At 42.6% G+C, this 23337-nt stretch overlaps 2 protein-coding genes across 4 annotated transcripts; one reads left to right on the forward strand and one right to left on the reverse strand.

Annotated features, from left to right (window-relative positions):
- Positions 1-342: 342 nt before the first annotated feature.
- Positions 343-8356, forward strand: kcnk4a (potassium channel, subfamily K, member 4a). The gene is made up of 8 exons (XM_026330360.2): positions 343-743; positions 1028-1171; positions 2077-2383; positions 2938-3055; positions 3369-3529; positions 5395-5581; positions 6144-6280; positions 6381-8356. The coding sequence occupies exons 3-8, from the start codon at positions 2195-2197 to the stop codon at positions 7515-7517; spliced, it is 1929 nt and encodes a 642-aa protein (XP_026186145.1). The 5' UTR covers positions 343-743; positions 1028-1171; positions 2077-2194; the 3' UTR covers positions 7518-8356.
- tgfb5 (transforming growth factor, beta 5) lies at positions 7292-21601 on the reverse strand. 3 transcript variants are annotated; one of them, XM_026330362.1, is made up of 8 exons: positions 20084-21601; positions 18649-18812; positions 17887-18019; positions 17684-17794; positions 16261-16441; positions 15727-15880; positions 14062-14230; positions 7292-7425 (listed from the first exon to the last, which is right to left on the reverse strand). In XM_026330362.1, exons 1-7 carry the CDS (start codon positions 20439-20441, stop codon positions 14072-14074), a joined length of 1260 nt encoding a protein of 419 aa, XP_026186147.1. In that variant the 5' UTR covers positions 20442-21601; the 3' UTR covers positions 7292-7425; positions 14062-14071. The 3 variants fall into 3 exon arrangements, with proteins under 3 accessions (XP_026186147.1, XP_026186148.1, XP_026186146.1); XM_026330363.1 differs by lacking the exon at positions 7292-7425 and having other exon boundaries at positions 12946-14230; positions 15727-15877; XM_026330361.1 differs by lacking the exon at positions 7292-7425 and having other exon boundaries at positions 12946-14230.
- Positions 21602-23337: the final 1736 nt, after the last annotated feature.

The following is a 23337-nucleotide window of genomic DNA, read 5'->3' on the forward strand; positions in this document are numbered from 1 at the left end:
TAATAAACTGACCACTGTGTATGTGCACTGGAGGTTTTGTACATCAAGCTGCATTTTTGAGCATGACAGTGTCAAACTGCATGTTCATCATTCCACACACTGAAGCTTAAACTTCAATGTAAAGTAACAAGGGAAACGTTGTGAATAAAGGGAGAACACAGTTTGTTTTTGATGCGTCCAGGGCCCTAAAAACATACTGGTTAAAATAGTTTTCTATCTGTAGTTCATCTATTTGGTCAGATTAGTCTTATACACCTGCCTTAAATGTAAACCTAAGAATAATCCATTTGTCTCTCCTTCCAGCCTCATGCTCCTTTTCAAACAGCTCACCTCATGATTTATTACCCCATCTGCCCCACTGTTTAACTTAAGATTAGATCACAGCCTGTCGGCCTCGGCCCTGCTCTTTCTAAGTCCCCTTCTCTCAATATCTTAGCAAAATACCAAAAATATGCCAGCGTGGGTTTAGACAGTGATAACTAATAATGTCTGTCAGTGTTGAAGCCAGGGACAGAGATCTAGACTGTCCATACAGTCCAAAGCCAGCAGTCCATTAGCACAGAATGCTAACAGCCCGCCAGACTCTGGGGAATATCAGAACATTTTCAAGGTCCACGTGGAGACGACCAGGACCGACGACCCAGAGCACGAAGCTCCTAAATCTCTGTCCTCTGTGAATGTGTGTCTATCTCAAAGATAAACACAGTTCGAAGAAAACATCAGATACCAAATGAAGATAAGCGGTAAACATGTTTTCAATTAATGTCGATGTATGTTTGGAGTTTTGGCAGAGTCTAATCTTTTGTGAGACCACTGGCAGGGTGGCCTGGTGTGTGTCACTTCCCCCTTGGTTATTATGACAAAGTCTCTACAATGTGAACACTTTGTTAATGCCACTCATACCCCACTGAAACAGAGAGAGAAGCAGGGAAATGTGCCAACTTAAAGCTGCTGTTCCTTTGTGATGTATTTGTAATCATTTTAACCTGTTGCTGTTTTTTCTCTTGCTTCAAACACTTTATAAAAGCTTGACACCAAAGACGCAGGCAAACCGGAAGCAGAAGAGGAATCCGAGTGAAACGGGACGAGGAAAGAAACATCAGCGGTTTCTCCATCACCTGATTTGTGGACCTTTTAACATGGGATGAGCTCCTGACATCAGCCACCTACGGTACTCTCTTTGTCATCCTCCCACTTATAAAAGTATTCTTTATCTAAAATGAAAAGCCGCTGAAAGCTTTCAGAAGTGAATAGCTCCTTTCAATATTACAATATTGTATTTGATATTGATCACACTGGAAGTGCTTCAGAACACACTGCACCTTTCTTCCCATTTTGCACTGGACTGTCAAGTGAGCACATCACCAGCTCAGTTAACCAGAGCTGAGCGTTAGCAGCGTCAGAAGCAGAAAAAGGCGTGGATGTGGAGGGACAGATTTGTTTACCTCGTAAGGACCTTCCACTGGTTTTTACGCATCACATACTTGTCATGAGGAGTATATACAGCCAAGGCTGTGGTTACTGTTTCCCATGGCTCTGAGAAGGTGCAAGTAGAAAAAAACAACTTAAGCTTAAGTCTCTTATATCTGAGGCTTTAAGAGCCAGGAAACTCCACAGTAATAGTTATGTCCAAAAATTCATACAGTTTTTTTCATTAATAAACAGTTTTGTGCTAAAACTTCTCTAATTTTGGAAAATGACTGCAGCAGGTTCCTATTATATATCCTTGTATGTATTTTAAGTCATCTTCTTTGTCCCAGCCGCTCGTCCTCATCATCCTGCATTGTCAAAATCCTTTATTGCAGAGGTCAAAGATCATTTCAGTGTGGACAATAAAGGTCCCATCATATAACCAGAATGGACATAATAAATGACTACAGTGACCAGTAAGAGTCATTGTACAGATGCTGTAGATGTGTGAAGGTAGTTTAAGATTTCCACTAAATCTCAGTCAGTTACCATCAGTTTTGGTGTGATTCACAGATGTGCAGTATTAATAAAGGCTGATAACATCTGTCAGCTCTTCCAAGAACACTTGTGTTGCTTGTTTACACGTTCTCATGCTCACACATACAGCACCTCTCTGAAGGAACTTCCTGTTTATGGCCAGCCCAGTGTATCCTGACCAAGAGCCCAACCAGATCCTGGTCTGACCCCTGACCCTGGAGGGGCTGGGGGAGTTGACGGGGAGAAAATGCGGTGCCCCACGCTCTTGGCACTGCTGACTGGGGTCATGCTGTATCTGGTGATGGGAGCACTTGTTTTCCGCACCCTGGAGGCCCCCACGGAGAGCTCAGCATACAAAGACTTGCTTAAAATGAAGCGCAACTTCCTTAGTAACAACTCGTGTGTCACCGAGATGGACTTCCACAAACTTGTGAAGGTAACACCGGACACACAGAGCAAACTCTTATCACATAATCCACTCAAATTAAATGTGATTACAACCTTAAAACAATATTGTACATAAATAGTTTCCCTTTCATTATAAATTTCATTCCACTGTAACACACATTAAATTAGCTTCCACAAAAATGTGTAGTTACTGTGTGATATGAGTTTGTTGAATATCTGCTGAATATAGACCATCTTTACTCACTAGACTGCTTCATAACGGTCTCATAAATGTGAGTTAAGTGACCCATGACGTGGTATTTTTCAGACATGGACACTAACTGGCTACCTGCTGTTGTATTCTAATAATCAATAAGTGATGTCAATTATTTTATTACCTTGCTCTAAAACGTCAGGATTGTGGGGTTTCATTTTCATGTTGCATCTTACAAATATTGCTAATGCAACACAGATATATAATAGAACAGTAATAAATGTGGCAAAAGTAAATAAATAAGTAAACAAAGACAGCTGATGTTGTGTAGAGATCTTTGTTAGGGGATAAACTGAAACAGTGAATTAAATGACATGTTTCCCCTGCAGGGAGTGGTGTCTGCAGTGGAGACAGGTCTGGATGTTGGCAGCCTTTCTGTCAACTTCACCAGTCGCTGGGACCTGGCCTCTGCCTTCTTCTTCTGTGGTACCATCATTACCACCATAGGTAAGTGGCAGATCACAATTTCAGTGGAAACTGAAAATCGCTTGACTCTGAAATTCTCTGTTGGAAAAATCCTGTTAAATGCTGCTAAAACTTTCTGAGAGTTTCCTCGTAAGACTAAAAACTACAGTCGTGGTAAGCTTAGGTTAGCAGGTGACCATAATAACTGACAGTAATTTAAAAATATTGGTAAATGTTGATGACACTTCCTTTATGGATTCAGTATACTATGTAATTATCAATATATGTTCTATCAGTCTGAATCAGTTGACCAGTCCATCCATGTCCTCAGCTCCTTGTGCTCTTTTGTCAACAGGCTTTGGGAACCTGTCTCCTCGGACATGGTATGGCCAGTTGTTCTGTGTCTGCTACGCCCTGGTGGGCATCCCCATGTTTGGCATACTGCTGGCTGGAGTGGGAGACAACATGGGCACTGTGCTGCGGAGAGCCGTGTCCAAGATGGAGACCCTCTTCCTGGTGAGAATGGTCTGTCCTGCCCCTGGAGCCAAACCTCAGTTGGATTTACACCTGTCACAATCACAGCTATTGGTCATGTGTATGAGGCCTGGACTTCATTTATTAGTGTCCTTAGAATCAGTAAACAGTAACTAGGAAGAACTCATCTAATTTACTGGTAAATTTAAGTTGAACTCATTAAAAGCCTGGAGGCGTGTGAAAGGGTATCTGCTGCCTTCCTGATTTGTTTATGACAAACACAACATAAGTAAATACAAAATGAAGTTTTTTTAAAAAGTCTGCTCCCTGATTTCATTTCTTCAGGGAAAAAAATCTGTCCAAACCTTCCTGGCCCTGCGTGAAGGAGTAATTGCCCCTTAAACCTAATAACTGGTTGTGCCAACCTTTGTGGTAACAACTGCAATCAAGCGTTTGCAATAACTGGTAATGAGTCTTTCACATGGCTGTGGAGGAATTTTGGCCCACTCTTTCTTCTAGCATGAAGGTCATGCCACAACATCTCAATTGGATTTAAATCTGGACTTTGACTAGGCCACTACAAGACCTTAATTTTGTTGAGGTGGACCTGCTGGTATGTTTCAGACCACTGTCCTGCTACAAAACCCAAGTGCACTTGAGTTTGAAGTCACAAACTGATGGCCAGACATTCTCCTTCAGGATTTTCTGGTAGAGCACAGAATTCATGGTTTCATGCGTTATCACAAGTCCTGAAGCTCCAAAGCAGCCTCAGACCATCACACTACCACCACCATTTTTGACTGTCGGTGTGATGTTCACAGGATACATGCCCAATAGCCTTGGGAATAAACAAGATGTTTTTTGGCAAATGTGAGATGAGCCGTTGTGTTCTTTTTGGTCAGCAGTGGCTTTCACCTTGGAACTTGCCATGGATCTTATTATTGAATCATGAACACTGACTCTAACTGAGACAAGTGAGGCCTGCATTTCTTTAGATGTTCTTGGTTCTTCGAGTAATTTTGGTAGGCTGGTCACTCCTGGGAAGGTTCACCATTGTTTTCTCCCTTTTTGTGGATAATGGTTCTGACTGTGGTTCACTGGAGTCCCAAAGCCTTAGAAATGGTTTTGTATCCCTTCCCAGACTGATCCCTGTCATTTACTTGGTTTCTCATCTGTTTTTGAATTTCTTTAGATTGTGGCATGATGTGTTGCTTTTATTGAGCTTCACCTTGTCAGTCATTTCTTGATACAGTAGGTCTGGCAGTGATCAGGCCTCAGTGTAGCAAGTAAAATTCAACTCCAAAAACTCTATTCCAAAAAAATGTGGTTAACCACAGTTCATTCATGATTTAACAGGGGAGTTTTGGGCAGCTTTTCTCCCTTGACAACTGAAATCAGGATTTAAAAACTGCATTTTGTATTTACTCAGGTTGTCTTTCACTAACAATAAAATTTGTTTGATGATCTGAATCATGTAAATGTGACAAATATGCAAAAACAAAAGGTCAGGAAGGCAAATCCTTTTTCACAGCACTGTATGTGTAGTCTTGAAAAAGATTTTTTTTGTTTACGCTATTGTGAAGAATATTGAAGGCAAATGCTGAGCAAAGCAGCCGTATGCTCAAGTCATAAACTGTAAACTGCAGGGGATCATTTATTTTAAAGCTGTATGTATGCAGAGCAGATGTGCTGAGCACGTACGGTTATGTAAATGGTTAGGATAGAGTTTACAGAAGATAAATATTCACAAAGGAATACAAAATGATCCTACATATAATACATAAACTATAGGACACACAAAACTTTTGTCTTTCGCACTGACAGATTAAATGATCTTATTATTAATAAAATTACTGCATGATACACCAATTTGTATTTGCTAATCTCTCTCTCTCCCTCTCTCTCAGAAACGTAAAGTCAGGCCCACAACTGTGCGTGTAATCTCAGCGGTTCTCTCCATCCTGATTGGCTGTCTGATCTTCCTCGCTGTGCCGACAGTCGTCTTTCAGAAAGTGGAGGACTGGTCATTTCTGGAGTCGCTCTACTTCGTGGTCATCACGCTCACTACTGTCGGCTTTGGAGACTATGTACCAGGTACTGACACACACACAATACGCACAAGTTACACACAATCTCACAAAAGATTTGCTTATCAAACCGTTTTAATTTCTCTATTATTGTGAAATTCTATATAATTCATGTCTTCTTAAATCAAACCTAAAATTACCACATGATTAAACTACAACTTAGACATGTAATGGATTTTTTGACAGGAAACTTGAATTACATTATAGTTTATACATACGTTTTATAACCTCATGTTCAGTTCTTATGACTTACAACTAACAATGTGTTTGTTTAACTTGAACGTTGATATTTCATCCGACTTTTTTGTGTCTCAGTATCATTGTTCTCCACTATATTTAGAAATTCAACACATTAATTTATCTGTGTCCTTTAACTGCAGGAGTCTGAGGTCAAAGCTCAACAAATTTGAACTTTTGGTGACACACGACCTACTTTAAAATCATACATGTTCACAATCAGAGATACTGTTTTGGACGATGAGACAGACAAAACAATAATCAGAAGATGAAATGACAATAGTAAATAATTATTAGTTATTCGTATTAGCAGTGGATCTTTTTGTGTCCAGGAGGTGGTCGTGAGGGCGGCATGTTCTTCAAGCCTCTGGTGTGGTTGTGGATTGTGTTTGGACTCGCCTACTTTGCCTCCATCCTCACCATGATAGGCAACTGGCTGAGGGTGCTGTCCAAGAGGACCCGCGCTGAGGTGAGAGATTGATGTTGTGGACGGAAGAGAGGAAGAGCTGCTTATAAACTTATGTTGGGTGGTTTAGTTTTTTTCTTATGTTTCTCTCTGCCCCTATCAGATGGAGGAGCTGAGGGCCCACGCTACAGACTGGACCCAGAACATCCAGAACATGTCCATGGACTTCCGGATCCCAAATCCTCTGGAGTTCAATGACCCCTTCCTCCTGCAGCGGCGGCGCTGGAAACGCAGCGAACGTCGCCGTATCCGTCGGGGAGCCCAGGTCACTCTGGGATATTGGGTTCGAGGTGGGTCTGAGAATGGACACCTGCCAAACCGCTGGGCTGGACTCTCCAGCTCTATGAGCCAGCTGGAGGCCCGTTCATCTCTTGAGAGGGCAGTGGTGGCCAAGTCCAGGCCAAGGGGCAGCACTGCTGGAGGAGGAACAGTCCCAAGAGTAGTTCCTGGATTGAATGTTGACCACGCTGTGGGTCTGCAGGTGGAGGGTAGGTCATTTCCTCACCTGCTTACCCGCTCGTTCTCCCTCCCTGTGGCACGCTCCGTCTCAGAGCTGGACTCGCCCCATGCAGCCATGCAGGGAGGTTCCCTCTCTGGATCTGAGTCTCCTTTTGACTCCAGATCAGACAGTTCTTCTGTCTCCTCATCCTTTCTGGCGCTCCACAGGTTCCAGCCGTGCCGTACTGTGGGCAGCATGGAGGAGGGCCGGCTGAGCACCATGAACACAGTCCAAGAGAAAGACAAACTGATTCCAGCAGAGAGTCGCGGATCTGTAGCAAATGACAGCCGAAGTCATACACCTCCTTCTGGCTTTCTCTCTTACTCTACCACTCTTCCTCCTTCCCTCCAGCCAGTCCTCCTGCCCTCTCCTGCCCTCAACACTGGCCCCTCAGCCAGCTGCCAGCTGCTGGATTTTTTTGGGGAGAACTTGGCATACATCGACGAGTCCTCAGACACACTGAGCGACCGCGCCCAGCCGGCAGCTAGCGAGGAGCAGAGGAGACGGCCCCGAAAGCCCAAGAAGAGGAGCATGAGGAGGCAGCTGTCACACAGGTGGAGCCCAGTGCAGGTGAGGAGGCCCAGCAGTGACATGCAGCCACCATCCAATCCCCCCACGCCACCTCCAGATTCTTCTCTGTCAGATCTGCCTGATCAGAAAAATGGACAGATTCAGCTCCTGCATTCTGACAACCAGCACACTCAAAACATGGTGCCCACGTTGATCCGTGACAAAACATAACGGTCCAAAACAAGCCTGTGGGTTTACAGAAAACTTGACACTACCCACATGCCACATGCATACAAACTTGCTTTGTTCCTTGATGATCTGGCAAAGCTCAACAGGGTTTAGTGGGGACAGAAATCCCTTTAAATAGGCTGCACATTACATGATTCACAACTGCTTTCCTTCACAGAGACCTCAACATGATCCCAGTACTCATGACTCAACAAATGTGCTGTTAGCTAGTCACTGCTTTTGCTTCAGATTATCAAACAGCAAAAAAATGTTCTCTAGTCTGAAAATCTTAATTTCTTCCCTCAGAAAATGTTTAAGTAAATACAAAGAATTAGACATACACGTTTCAAACCAGGGGCTCGTGCTTCGACCACATTGGTGAAACACTTCACGGTTATAGGTTTCAGTGGTTTTAGGGGGCGAAGAGTCACATCATTATCCAGACATTGTTACACATAATCATCTACTTTAATGATCCTTCAGCCGCTGAAGGATTCTCTGTATCTGTATTCAACACTAACCCTCAGATTTAAGCTGGTTCACATTTGGCATCTGACTGAAAACTCAAAATTGAATGTGTTTCACCCACAATGTTTCATGGCTGAGGACACACTTCCACTAACAGGAGAAAACAATCTAGATACTTATGCAATACAACATTAAAGAACATGAAAGGCAGGAGGAAGTAGTTCACCTAATACATCTTATTTGTAATAATGTGAGTTTTAAGACAGCACTATGCCGACGATAAGTGGTCAGGACCCCTCAAAAAAAAAAAAAAAAAAAAATCCCAGCAGCGAGTGGAAAACCTGAACCACAACAATAGCACATCAACTTCAACCACAGAGCAGCTCAGACATCCTGAAACTATTTCCCATAAAGGTTCTTTGATCCTTCATGAATCAGCTCCTGAATATTTTCATTGGTTTCAAAGTGTAGAACAAAAACTCAGTCAGATCAGATGAGAATGTCTTTGTGCCTTGGATTTAAGTGGCCAGAGAACAATGCTAAGGTTACTTTTAAAGTTTGCAGTGTTCACCAACTCTACCATCAAGTGTCCTTAAGTTACTCTTGGCAGGATCGTGCATGTGCATGTCTTCTTTGCTGACGCAGTATTGTTGTTTGTGTTTTATTCTTCTTCTACCGTTTGCCACGTAAATAACCGTACAGGATTTTCAACTCTTTACTTTTTGACCTTAGCTGAAGTGTTAGTGGCATCACTAACTAAGTCATACAGTGACACAATAAAGTGAGGATTGTTGTTCAACTCTTAACTTACAGTTCTTTAATAATCACCTTAATGGTATGGGAGCTTATTGCTGTCCTTATTGAAGAGCATAGCAGCTTGATGTCTCAGAGCACCCTTACAGTTTTGAAAAGAGACTATTTAAGTGCTGGGACAGAGTTTTGAGAGCAAACATTACAAAATGGGAACATAAAATCAATAAATGACACTCTGCTCTTGGATGAAGACAGGAATAAACTCTAATAGCCTCTGTGTTTATGTCACTTTCTTAAAGGATCCACATGGAGGTTTTAAATTTTTTTTATGTGACTCCCTGTATTTTTTTTTATGTTCAACACAGAAGCCAATGTTCTCATACTACTCCAATGATCAACAGGTGGCAGTAGTGTGCCAAAACACACACTAAATATTTGCAAATGTTTTGAGGGAGGAAATGCACTTAACGCACTTATTAGACCGGAGGACACACACACACACACAACTGTGACTTACAGTGAGGTACAGTGATTTTAAACAGAAACTCCAGTATTCATACTGCTTACTAATACAATACAAAAAGGACATTAAAGTAGAAAAAAAAGCTAAGTAAGGCGCTTTGGTTGGAGTGCTGGATAATTTCATCACAGTAGAAAACAGTAGAGTATGCCAATTTCTAACTGTACTATAAAAATGATATATTGTACATCATACTACTACAATTAGCATGCAGTATAAAAGTGGGATGCACTGGAGCAATAAATGTGAAATGACCTGAACCCAGAAAGTCCTGAATGAACTCAGCTCTTGGTGGATGTGGAGTAAAGGGCCAGTTCCTGCTTACTCAGACCCAGGATCTACTACACAAGTCTACTGTGGCATTATGCCCTAACCAGGGGCCAAAATAAGTAACTGACTGAATCCACACTCAAATATGCTCCCACATATTTTGTCACTTGTTGACAGAGGGCTGGAAGGATATTCACATGGCGCTATACTGCTGTGCTGACCACAACCCACCAGCAACAGAATCTGACTCCAAACCTACAAAAGATGGTTTTACTCCTCCTCTCTGTTTCTTTTAATGCTTTATATACAATAAAAAATAAGATGGAGAGTCAGGATATTTGAACTGTGTCTCACTGTTGATTCAAGGCTTCATCAGTTTCAGACTAAACATGTGGCCTCTGACTCTGAACTTAAAAGGGGCCACAATTTAACAGACTCAGATTATTGGCCCACTTGTGTGGCACTGATCTCCAAAAAATATATATCTCTAATTTCAAAATTCAGAGATTTTTTTTAGCTTTTATGTATATATTTACTCTTATAAAACATCTATTGATGCCTCACTACATACTAATTTAAACTACATTTGCATATTTTCTATATTAACCTTAAATGTTGATTTCAAATGTCATTGATAAAAATGCAGGGATAAAGAAGAAGAGGTAAAAATGTCAGATCTCAATTGGGAGCATTAACATGTATGATAGGAAAATTTAGAGCTACATTTAGTATGTGACTTTAAAATATTCAAAGTTAAGAGCTGGATTTAACTGGCAGCACTGGAGTGCCAGTGCCCAATAATGTCTGCTCTGGGAAGCTAAACAGGGCTGTGTTTGGTTAGTACTCAGATGGGAGACTGACTTGGAAGCTGAGGTTGTGTCAGGAAGAGCATCTGAAGTAAAACTTGTCGACGATGTGGACCAACTGCTCTGCTGTGACGACCTCGAATGGGAGCAGCCGAAAAAGGAACTAAATTTTACACATTACATTTTGTGAATGTTACTTTTAATCTTAGTACTACCCAGTGCGATCCACTGAATTATTATCATAAGAAAACATAAAGTGACGGTTGATAAAACGAATTAAAACGCTCTATATCTTCTGAGAAAGATAAACGTTATCAGTAACATACTGTAAATTATATCCATCCATCAGCTGTGTCACTTTAAAACTGTTTCATAGTGCTAACTTTTGGAGCCAGAACAATGACAATCAACCTTTGGCACTGAAAACAAAATCGAGATTGAAAAATTAAACATTGGAATTGAAGTATCTGTACTGGAAGAAAAACTTTGGCATTAAAAAAAGAATTAAAAACTGAGAAAAATTGCAGTTTTCACCATGTAATTAACTCTGTAAATATCCAATTACAGTCATTACATTTGCAGAACACAGATTTCCTTTTAACTGGAACTGAACTTCATAAACTTTGTAAGGCAAAGTTAATGTCGGACCATTTCTACTGACTTACAGTAGACTGTACAGGTATAGCTGACCTAATGGTGTCCATGCTGTTATTTGACAGGACTTTCACCTTCAGCCTCATCAGTCTACCACATTTAAGGAGAGAAATCACAGAGCTGTCGCCCTCATCTGTTCAAAAAGAGAACAGCCGGGCCTCTGTGGCTTTGGCCTCTCAGCTGTTTAGTTCCAGCAGGGCCTCAAACTGCTGTGGTCTCCAAGTTTGACTGCTCAAAGAATATGGCTTCAATAAATGCTGAGGCTGCAGATCAGTATCTTGTTTGCTACGGTGTCTTGTTACTGTTCTGCTGCTTGTATAACGTTTTATTTTGTGTTTATAGTGTCTTGTTGCTCCGAGAGCTGTATTTTAATTTAACTGCCAGAAATAAATAGGAACGATTTGATTCTGGTGGCGATGTCTTGTCCAAACCAGTAATGTGGGCTGTAGTTGATGCAGACCATAAGGTGCATGTGAGAAAGAGAGAACCGCTTTTAACCATCTTGATCGAGCTCATTTTGGGTCCTATGGGAAGACTGTGCCAGGGACTGGAACTACGGCATGGAGGGCAGCTGTGCACGTGGGATATATGTCTGCACGGGTGGGCTTTCGATGCCTTGGGGGCCTACGCAAACACTCTCAAGGTCAAAGGCACAGACCTGGTTTTTGTGTGGGTGTATTGTGTGTGAGCGAGGGTCCGTATCCACAGCAGACTTCCCTCTGAAGGATAGTAGGACCCAGTGTGAGACAGGGCAAGGCGCTCTACCGTGGGATAAGTACAGGTTGGATATAGCAAGGGGTAGTTAAGTGGAAAAGACTAACAGATGCTGGGGCTAGTTTACTCAGGGGGGAGGGAGCCTCGCCACAGCTCAAGCACTAGCACCCCAACAAACAAACACACACACACACACACACACACACACACACACACACACACACACACAGAATAAGGCTGCATTCTCACTGTGGCTTAGAAAAAAACAAATTTTACTGCAATGACTGGAAAACAGTTTGTATCTCTTTAAGCTATTTTAACAGTAAAAGCAGCTCGGATAAAAACCTGACTCTCTTCAGTAAAAACAGATGAATCTCCAACAAATTCAGGACAATAAAGGCTCAGTTCACCAAAATTAAAAAGCACCAATGCACCTGTGGGGGCAACATCATGACTTTGGTTTTCTTAAATACCCATCTACAAGATTTCTGCCTCCATGCTTGTAGAGTGGAGGTGCACGTAAAAATATCACCAGTTTAACTGCTTTGGCACAACTGCAAGGCCTGAAGAATAGTTTCTCTGTGATTAAGAGGAAGAGAAAACAAAACCAGGCATGCAGGTCAAAGAATTCATTAAGTAGTCCCTGAAACAGAGACGGGTCAGTACAGGTATTAAATCTAGCTTTAAAGTAAAATGGAGATATTTAAGATTGTATTAAAGTACTGTAATATTATTTTAACCAGCACTTCCCATCCAATCAGAACCAAGTATTTCCTGCGTCCCTGCAATAACTTCAGAAAATGTACAAAAAGCACCAGTTCTGTTAATGCATCTACAATTTGATGTTTTTGTAACAACCTTGTATCTGTCAGATTGGGTCACTTCCTATTCAACTTAAACTTCACCATCAACACACACACACACACACACACACACACACACACACACACTCCGTAAAATATCAAACACCTATGTCTCACTTTCAGCAGGGTCACTGACGCATTGTCTGCCTGCAGGTGTTTTTTCACAATAAAATGAAAAATTCACAATAAAAATCCAGGGTATATTTCTTGTGCTATCAAGCATGACCTCACTGGCCACTCACTCACTCACACTCACTCACACACACACACACACACACACACACACACACACACACACACACACACACACACACACACACACACACACACACACACACACACACAAACCACTGGCATACCAGAGAGCCTATATTTAAAATCAGTCCTGGGGATATTTTTTATTTTCAGCATTTAGACATTCTATCAAAAGTGGTGAATGTGAATAGTTGGGTGTAGGGAGAGACTCGGTGTGTGCATGTGAGTGTGTGCGTGAGTGAATCAGTGAGACTGATGGTAAACATAGGTATGACAGAATATAATCATAGCATTGGAAGAGCAATGAGTCAACAGCTTTTTACAATAACATAATGAATGCACATTCAGAAAATGAGCATGAGAGTGTGATTACGAAACCTTTGAGCCAGACCCAAATAGTTACAAATTTGCTAAGGCTGCAAAATACCACCTTCCAAACTTGTAGCAGTTCCAAATACAGCCCTATCATCCCACGTTTCATTTTCAAAGCCTCTCTTTTCTCCCTCTCTCCTCCCACCACAAATCCCAGAACCTTGAGCTCCAGAGAGAACGAGAGAGAGAGAGAGAGGAGATGAGGGGAGCATTTAAATCTAGCGTTCCGTGAGTGGTCGGGTCGGTGTCTGGAAATCTTTCACATCCTGTTTACGCCGGGCAGATTTCAGCCCGGGACCGCAGAGCTGGCAGGGCCTCTGCTTGGACACAGCTCCCCGCTCCCTCTCTCTCTCTCCCTTTCTTACTCTCTCCCTCTCCCTTTCCCTCTCTCTCTTTTCTATCTGCCTAAAGATCTCCATCTGTAAACCTTTTCACGCTGCCTCCTTCAAATCAACACCTTCAAACCTAAAAGCAAACATGCACACTCGTCTAAGCTTGCACCGCTGCCTGCGCCCACACACAAATACATCAGAGGTGATCTGATCTTATGTGGCCAAAACACACAACAGATCCTTCCTTATGTACTGATTTAATACAGCTATGTTGTCTTATTTACATGTGTGTCCTATATCTGATGGAAAGTTCCAGAGAAAGAAGCGAAATGATCAGAGGTTTTCATGCCTGGAAAATATTGGAGCAAACTTGAGTCAGAGCGTAAAAAAATAACATCTGAAAAAATCTGCTAAAGGTGACCAAACAGCGAAGAAGCATGAATAAAGGATCCATCTGTCCTCTCGTCTTTATTTGTCCCTCAGAGCGAAGCAGCTTGCAGTTTTGGCTGTAATCATTCTCCTCCTCTCTGCCCCCCTCACCTCACTTCTCTCAGCGGCACTTGCAGGATTTGACAACCATGTTGGAGAGTTGCTCAACCCGTGGTGTGCGGCCTATGAAGTACATAATGGTGAGGGGCTCCAGGTCCTGAGGGACGCAGCAAGGCGTGGCGGAGGCCTCAGGGTTCAGCTTGTTGTACAGGGGCAGGATCTGACCAAGGAGCAGAAATAAAGGTGTTAATTTTCTCAGTTTATTGTGTCTTGAATATTTGGCACCAGTCAGCGATGGCAGTTTTGGGCTTGTCTACATCGTCTGGTCACCGTTTAAAAAATAGATCCACGTTTTGCAGCCGCTGAGCTTCGTATAAAAACTGGTAAAGAAAACATGGAACTATTCAGGGTTAAATCTTCCAACGAGCACTTTCACTAATGAACATTTAGATCTCACTTGTTTAACCTGAAAAGCTTAAAAAAGTTTGTGTTACCCGCCAGACTACCAGCCTCTGGTCTTTGTGCCACATTAGAAAAAACAGATACTGGTTGTAGCTTCATATTTAACATGCAAACTCAAGAATGGTATCTGTATTCTCGCTTAACTCTCAGCAAGAACACAAACATATTTTCCAAAATGTGAATCTGTTTCTTTGCTCATAGGCAATCAAACCAAGCAGTCTCAGCACTAATGAAACACATTTTTTGGTGTTAAACCTAATAAATTATATCAAATTTAAACTTCAGTGCTGTGTATTTATTTTTAGAGAAATAACATCTTTCAGAGGCCTGTAAGATAAAGTTTAACCTTTTGCATGCCTGTAACCAATGTGTTTCCTTATTTCTTCTCCAAACACTTCAACAACAAACCCGCCAAACTCCGATGTGCAAATTGTGTAAAAGCCACTTGGCGTTTCAGAGCACAGCGAAAATATCTCTATGCAGCAAACGTAACTGCCAAATACATGTGACACATCTATAGTACACAGAAGGAGAAAGGAAGGAAAAAGAAACCAGAGGCCTCTGTAAGAGTCTGTGTGGCTACAGGCCAAGCCATAAGCTGTGAGACACCCAGGCTGTGCTGTGTAAGCCTATATGTTCTGTAACAGATGTCTGAGAGGTGACAGCCCATTTATGACGCTGGGGTTAACCAGTCTTTGCTAACTGGTGTTTAGCTGCCACAAACAAAGCTCATTTAAGGGCAGACGTCACCTCGTTTTCAAAGTTCCTGTACGTTGAGACGATTGTGTGCTTGGTCCCAACCAGAGACTGAGGAGGCGTTTTGAGATCAGAAAGTGTTTTTGGTTGAACTAGGGCACACGGATCATTTCTACTGACAAAAGTTTGTTTGTTTCCATATTCAATTACAAAGCATGAAAAGTTTTGGAGACATTTGGTTTTGATTTACGTTTCCAGAAAGGATGGTGTATTATTAGCCTGCGTAGATAAACAATTAGCCACGCGTTTTTGAAAAAAAAAAACAAAAAAAACAAAACAAACATTACAAAGGTATGTGGCCTTTTAGCACCAACTAAGCTGTACTTCTTTTAAGAATAGTTCAGTATTTTGGAAATGAGTTTGAACAACAACTAAATAATCTTAAACCAGATTAGGAATCATTTGATACTTGGTGTTAACAGGCACATTGTTTGCCTCCACTAAAATATGTTTAGGCTGGATCCTCTGCCTTAATTATACATACAAATAGCCACTCACCATGTTGTAGTGGTTGTTGGCGCTCCAGAGGTAAGGGCAGTTTCCGGCACAGAAGTTGGCTTTGTAACCTTTGGGCTCATGGATCCACTTCCAGTTGAGGTCACGCCTGAAGTCGATGTAGAGCGAGCGCAGGCAGCAGCCCTGGTCTGAGCTGCTGAGGGACAGAGAGAGAGAAATATTTCAACTCTGTCCAGCTCTTCAGCGAGGGCCCATGTTGGGTCATGGGAAAATGACCATGGATCTCCATTGAAGAACCAGCCATCACAAGGTAATGACTGTACAAAGCTGCCAGAGTTTTCTCTTGTAGCATGAGCTAAATAAAACACTGCATGCCTGTTTGCCTGCAGTCTAAACACAGGGTCAGTATTGTTAGCTTTGCAGCACAATAGTCTGAAGAGTGAGTTATGGGTTGGGCGGGAAAAAAAAAATGAATTCCACTGCCCACCACAGCCAGATTTGAGAATTATAAAACTACAAATCCTGGAACAGTGTCAGTGCTGGCAGACACACACATGTGGCTGCTTGGCGGCCTACCGGGAGCAGGTTGTGGCATCCGTGGCAGCCGCTCTCTTCTTGCGGTTCTTCTTGGCCGGGTTGTCCACTCTGTCGCTGGGCAGAAGGGTGAGGATGAGGTGCGGCATCTTGGTGCTGAAATCTGCCTGGCCTTTAACCTGACCGGGCTTCCTGAGCCGACGAAGCTGCTCATCATCGACACCTATGGAAAACAGTGTTTATATGGTTTCCAATCCGGGGTTCAGGACCCACCAGATGCTCACAGAATAAACCTGAGAGGTCACATAAGGAAAACCAAGAAAGGGAAAAAGCTACTTTTGTTTTTAGAGTTTTCTCTAAACTTACTCAAAATCTACAATGTGCTGAAAGTAGGAAAAAAGGGTTACAAGCTACAAAAGTTGGGTCCAGTGAGTCATTATTGTCAGTTCATGTTGGGATGCCAGAAAAATGAGGTAGCTCACATGCAGTAATAACCACAAATTCACTGATTCTGCTTGTGACTTTCCTCTAACACAACTGTGGTTTTTATACTCAGAAGATTGTGAGCAGGGACTGGGGCTAATTTTGCTCTACGTGTTTTGAATGTTGCTGGACACAGACAGTTTGTTTGTTTTTTTTTTTTTTTTTTTGAAGTGTCCGGGACCAGGAATGACAGCCTGCTTGTTCGTATCTGATTTCACGGTTTTCCAGAGTCTTTCAGAGCTACAGGAATACTAGAGCTGAAAACAAGCTGCTGCTTGTCTCAAAGTAGTATCAGAAGTTGACATTTTTTCCAAAGTGGAAAAAAAAAAAAAAAAAAAAAAAAAAAAATCTGGCTTGGCACAGCTGAATAAATCCTGAGCAATGTGCCATAATTTGAGACCTAAATGAAGCAACACAGACAGTCTGGTATTCAGTAGTTTCGCAGCGTGAGCGAGAACAGTTTCTTCATTATTCCTGCATGATAGTGTGCAAGTGATTCATGGATCATTTTGGAGACGCCTTACAGACAAATGTCTACTTCATGTAGACATTTTGTGACCTGCTGAGTGCAGCACGGTGCGTTTAATGCCCTTACAAGGCCATTAACAACCATTTCTCTTCTCAATGACATTTTATCTCTCAGCGTAAAAAAAGAAATTTGGGCTTTTTTTTTTTTGGGGTAATGTTTGGCATGCTGGCTGTGATGTTTGTTTATTTGTTTGTTTATGTGCAGTGGTTAGCTTAACAACTAGTTTCCACGCTCAGCAGACATCCACAAACAACCAGCATCGTCAGTAAAGTCTAAAATCATTATGTTCAGGCTGATTCTAACATCTCAGTCACTTTCCTGGGGAAAATATTTAAGATTTTGTGTCACTGGGGGTTAAACTGTGTTCTGGTCATTCATGTTGCACATGCATGTTTGAGCACCAAGACCGGAGAGGCATGATATGCACTGAAAACAAGAAAAGCTGCAACAAACCTGCAAACAGGACCTCCAGCTCTTCACTTTTGTTGGGAACGATGTTGTTGGTGGATGGGATGAAGGTACAGCAGGGACAGTGGACGCCCAGCTTCAAGCCAAGATTATTCTCTGAAGCAGGAAGTAGAAAAACGACACTGAATTGCACAAATATTTTTTGCATGGATCATCATGTGAAAAGCTCGTCTCTACGTGAAACTGACCTGGATCTGACACCCAGTCCTTAATGGTCTCGGTGACATCCACAGAGATCCAAGCTCCTTTCGCCTTTGGCTGAACGGTGCGGGAGTCAATGTAACGCTGGGTGGAGGTGCTCTCCTCATCTGGCTTCAGCAGCTGATCCGACAAACACACGCACACACAAACACACACACAAACAAACACACAAAGAGTCGGGACAGTGATGGAGTCTAACCTGAGCAACCTGATAAAATTTCCAAAGTGTTTAAGGAGGAGCTAAAATTATTCTGTAAAAGGTGTCAATGTTTCCCTTGTGCCAAACTATAAATTCAGTTTAATTGTTGGCGATTTAGTTATTATTGGGTTTTAAAGTTATTATTAGGCTTATTGGCCTGATGCCCAAAAACCCTGAAGGGAGAAATCGACACACAAACAACACATTCAACTTATATTCCTGGTCCCACCAAACAAATCTGAAAATTATTTTTCAAAGAAAAGAAACAAGCGAGAAAGATTTTGTTCTCAAGAAAAACCTCCTGGGTCGACTTATGTTATAAAGTGGGACAAACAGGGTCTGATGTCTTTTTAAAGAAGCATGATTTAACTGCCTGCTTCATAATTGCAGAAATAATTGGTTTTATTTGGACGTCCAGGTGTGAAAAGACACAGTAGCTGAGTTGTCTCTGACTGATAGTTTGGTGTTTCTGATGCAGACGGTGATAAACAGGAGTTTGGTGGTTGTGCTCTCACTCCAACGTTTGTCTTGGTGGAACACTGCTATTTACCTGATAGATCTCCACCCTCTGCTCTGATGCTCGGGCCTGAGGGTTGGGAGCTCTGAAGATCCTGAACTCAGCTTTGACCAGGGTGCTGTTGGTCAGGTCGACTCCGCTGACGTCAAAATGCACCACTCTGTAATGGGGGTCGGGTGCTACTGGCTGCACTGCATCTGGATGACCAATAAAAAAAAAAAAAAAAACAGAGCACAGGCGATGACTAATGCTCCAATGAGATCTTTTACCTTCTTAGACATTGTATTTATATTGGTTAAAACGCACTGTGCGTCTGATGCATTGTCTCGGACATAATTACTGGTGATGAGTGTCTCCAAACCAAATCATAGGTTTGGGCACGGTGAGTAAACGTGTGTCCTTTTGTTTATTAAATGTTTATTTGTTGCGTTCATGGATTCTACTGTATGAAATATCACCAACTAGACAGGGATATGTAATGCACCATGTCACATCCTGCACCATCAATCTTAAAAAAAGCTTTCAAACAAAATCCATCAACATCCATCACGACACAACTGCTCTGTTTGTGGGATGGGGATGTGCAGTATCTCTGGTCTCAACCAGCAACGACAGGCATTATTTCTGCTGATATATTATTTCTGCAAATACCATAATTAGGAGAAATTCTAAGGTACAAGAGCTGATAATTTTCTTTTGGTGAAACAGTTTTACTCTTCTCCATTTCACTGGATATTTTTACTCCATTTGACAGCTCTAGATATTAGTTACCTTTCAAATGAAGTATTTTACAAAAGGAAAGGTAAACACTGATGGAGATATAAGCAGATATAAGTGTTTATTAATGTACTTAGCACTCATAACTGAAGACTGCAGCTGTGACATGTTGACAGATACTCCACATTCAAAGACTGCAGATGTACTTATACCTGCTTATAGCTACATTAGTGTGATATAAACCATGTTTTAACACTGCGTCAAGTCAGTTACTAAATGTATTAATAATATGAAATATATAAAGGAGACAGAAACAGTTGAACCAGACAACATCATTAAATTATTTGGACTTGTTTTCTTTTTTTTAAATAGAGAACTTTTTCTTTATAAAACTAATTTAGATACTTTTTCTACCACTGAACACTTTAAAACTGAGGTCAGTTTACTCTTGACATGTGGTCCAAAGTGGTTCAATATCCCCCAACCTGGGGCTCCAGACGTGTATGGGGTCCCTGAGACCCTTATGGAAACCCTGATTTGTTCCACAATATCATTTTTTTTCAGGGTTTCTTTGTAAAATCACCCTCCTCCTCAAACTCAGTGACTTTAAACCGCTCACAAGACAAAACAGTAATCGGGATCATTTCTAGAAGACTCATTTTGGGACCCCTGCACCCCTTTTCTATGTCATGTGTGGGTCCCACACTCTCACACACTGAGGACCCCTGTCACACCTGATGCATGGACTCACTTGTGTCGGTGCGGGGGGGCAGCATGTCAATTCTCTGCACCTCTTTGGCGTAATAGTCCTCCTCGCTGCTCTCGCGCTCACACGCGGACTCGGCCAAACGCGCGCGCTCCTTCAGCAGCTCCCGCGTGCTGTTGTAGAGCAGCATGACCTCCGGGGGCACCGGGGCAGGCGGCGGGGCTTCGTCCTCGTCCGGCGCGTTGCGGATGCGGAGCTTGCTGAGGATCTGGCCTCGGACCGCCTCGATCCGCCGGGACTTCTGCGTGTCCAGGTTGATGGACTGGCACGTGTTGATCCCGTCCACCGGCAACACACCGGAAAACCGGAGCAGCAGGAGCAGCGCGAGGCGGGGGAGCCACATTGTCTGGTGAGAAGACGAAGGGCCGGAGATACGCCCTGAACGGCCGTGAAGGAAATCCAGCTGAAACAGTGAAGAGTCGCTGTGACTGGAACTAAAACTGCGTCTGAACCCAAGCGCGAAGCAATCTGTGCGTAAAGTGAGTTAACATCTAACAGTGAGCGCGCAGAGCCGAAAGATCCAGTCCTAACAGGGTAGTCTCATCAAAACCGCTTCATGTGGAAAAGGAAAACCACATCTGCTGACTTTCCATTCACTCCTCTAAGGTAATTTTATAACGCTGCTCATACCGCGCCTGCTTATTGTCAAACCAGACGCATAAAGACGCATTGTCGTTTCTATTTCAGAGCCGATTTAAATTCACATTAAATCTCAAAGGAACATATTTAGTGAAAAAAAACAAACTGCATCAGTAGCAGAAACCTCAGGCTGCGACCAAACTCTCGTGTGAAAACCTCAAATTTAGTGGCTGTGGCAGTCTCAGTCTGGTGCGCTCCGAAGCTCCGGTGCTGTCCCGTCACGGCGCGTGCGCGTTTTCCCGCACGTAAAGGTGAATGTATTTAATTACAGTCTGCACGATAAGTTAGATTTCCGTCCGTCTCCGTTTCCCGATGTCCATCCTCGGATAATGCGACAGCTTTCAGGAGAAAAAACAGTCATCACAGGAGCTCAGCCCATGTCGCAAATCCTCCAAACGAAAAAACCTGAACTCACTTCATCCGAGGCTGCAGGGCTCCCGTGCGCCTACCTCCAGAACACCCATGTGTGGAGCAAAAAACTTGCCCATACCCGCTTCCAAAAAATCTACTTACGGCTTAAAAAAAACCAATAAGGTCCTCCCATTCCCAGTTATAGGTAAACAGAAAGCAGCCTGAACCAAAACGTAGGAAAAACTGTTGATTTATGTTGGAAAAACCACGGTGGGCTCATATAAACATCAAAACACGGAAAAGGTCAGAGGACATAAAAAGATGCAGGGGAAAAAAATCTATATGAAAGGAGTCTTAGTGCCGTCGAATAACGAGGAAACTTTATAGTAAACTACACATTCCTGGTTAAAATGAGCTGCAGTCTGAAGTCTGCTGAGCCCAGAGCTCTGCTGAAAACACTGAGACCTGCTGCATGATGTAAGTCCATTATTCTGCAGATCCTCTGAGAAATGCACCGAGCCAGACAGAAAGAGTCTGGGAGGGACTGGATGTGGGGAGAGGAGGAGGAGGAGGAGGAGGAGGTGGTGGTGGGGCTGGTTGCCACCAAAATAAAGGGAGTGTGATTATGTGGGTAGGAGCCATCTTCCTCTCACCAGAGGAGGCACACACACACACACACACATTTTTACAATTTGTTCTCTCCTCACAAACACTTGCACCTCCCTCCCTCTGCAGGTAAAACATCAGGAACACACACTAGGATTAAAGGATTAGTTTTGCATTTTGGGAAATATGCTTATTGACTGGGAGCAGCACCTCTAAAGCCAATTACCAATTAAGACTATATATGGTGTTTGCTTTAATCTAATGTAAATGTAAAGTAGGTGCCCTTTAAGGAAAAAGTCCCATTTATACGCTGGTGTTCTGTGACCACAGGGGGCGCTGTAGTATGGAAGGTACTTTGTTGCTCTAAATATGAGTTAGTCTTTAAAACAGGTTTTGTTGTGTTTTGCTTACTGGGATATCCAAATTTTAAGTTTATTAACGTTAACAAAAACCAGTTTCACATCAACCTTCAAGTCATAGAAAAGCTCAGAAGCTGAACATCGTTTACCTTATGGAATTGTTCCTCAGTCGACAGGAAGTCGACCCGGGTCCGCCACGATGACACCCCAAATCTCTTATTTCGGGTCTGAGGAGCTATAACTGAGGATACAGGAGTGCATCCTTTGCAGAAGGTAGAGACTGGCACACCCCTTTCTTGGAAATGAGATTGTGATTGGACAGTTCACATTAAGGATCAGAGAAAAGGACGTTTCCATCATCTATACCTGCTTATTCCTATATTTAGGGTCACAGGGATCTGCTGGAGCCTATCCCAGCTCTCTTTGGGTGAAAGGCAGGGGTACACCCTGGACAGGTCACCAGTCCATCACAGGGCCACATAGAGACAAACAACCTCACACACTCACACTCACTCCTATGGGCAATTTAGAGTCACCAATCAACCTGACATACATGTTTTTGGACTGTGGGAGGAAACCAGAGTACCTGGAGAAAACCCACACAAGCGCAGGGAGAACATGCAAACTCCACACAGAAAGGTCCCTGCTGGGTTTCAGACCAGGAACCTTCTTGCTGTGAGGCAACAGTGCTAACCTCCACTCCAATGTGCTGCCCAAAAAGGACATCTCATGTCAGGTAAAATATGTTTCCTTGAGTCCTCTTGTCTTTGCAGTTCCTCCTTGGATCATTTGTTTGGATCTTATGCCAGTAGGACTAAGATGCAAGGAAACAACACATAGGAGGGAAACACGGTTGCAGTTTTTGGAAATGGAATCCTGTAATCACAATGGTCCTGAGTTCTCCTATCAGAAGTTGTGGCAAATATTTCCTATCTCTACCAACCATACTGTATGATGTGAGTACAACAGCGCCCCCTGTGCCCAGAGAATACAGTGCAATAATAGATCATTTCTTGGCTGTGACCTGTCGAACTTACTGACTCCAGCCAAGAAACAGTCTGGCCAAAAAGAGTGGGATTTTTTGCACGTTGAAAACATGAGATATAACATATCAATTAGTGAAGTTCTGACATGCTGGTCTGCACAGCCAGTCAAGGCTAGCCTTCGTCAGACTGTGGCTCTTTTGTCACAAAGCCAGGAAGCATATTTTCCAAAGATGTCAAACAAATCTTTAATAGTCCATTAATTAGTTCATTCCAGTCATTTGAAAACACAGCTTTCATC

Source organism: Mastacembelus armatus, chromosome 10, assembly GCF_900324485.2.
Source record: "Mastacembelus armatus chromosome 10, fMasArm1.2, whole genome shotgun sequence".
In the NCBI taxonomy this organism is placed as follows: Eukaryota; Metazoa; Chordata; class Actinopteri; order Synbranchiformes; family Mastacembelidae; genus Mastacembelus; species Mastacembelus armatus.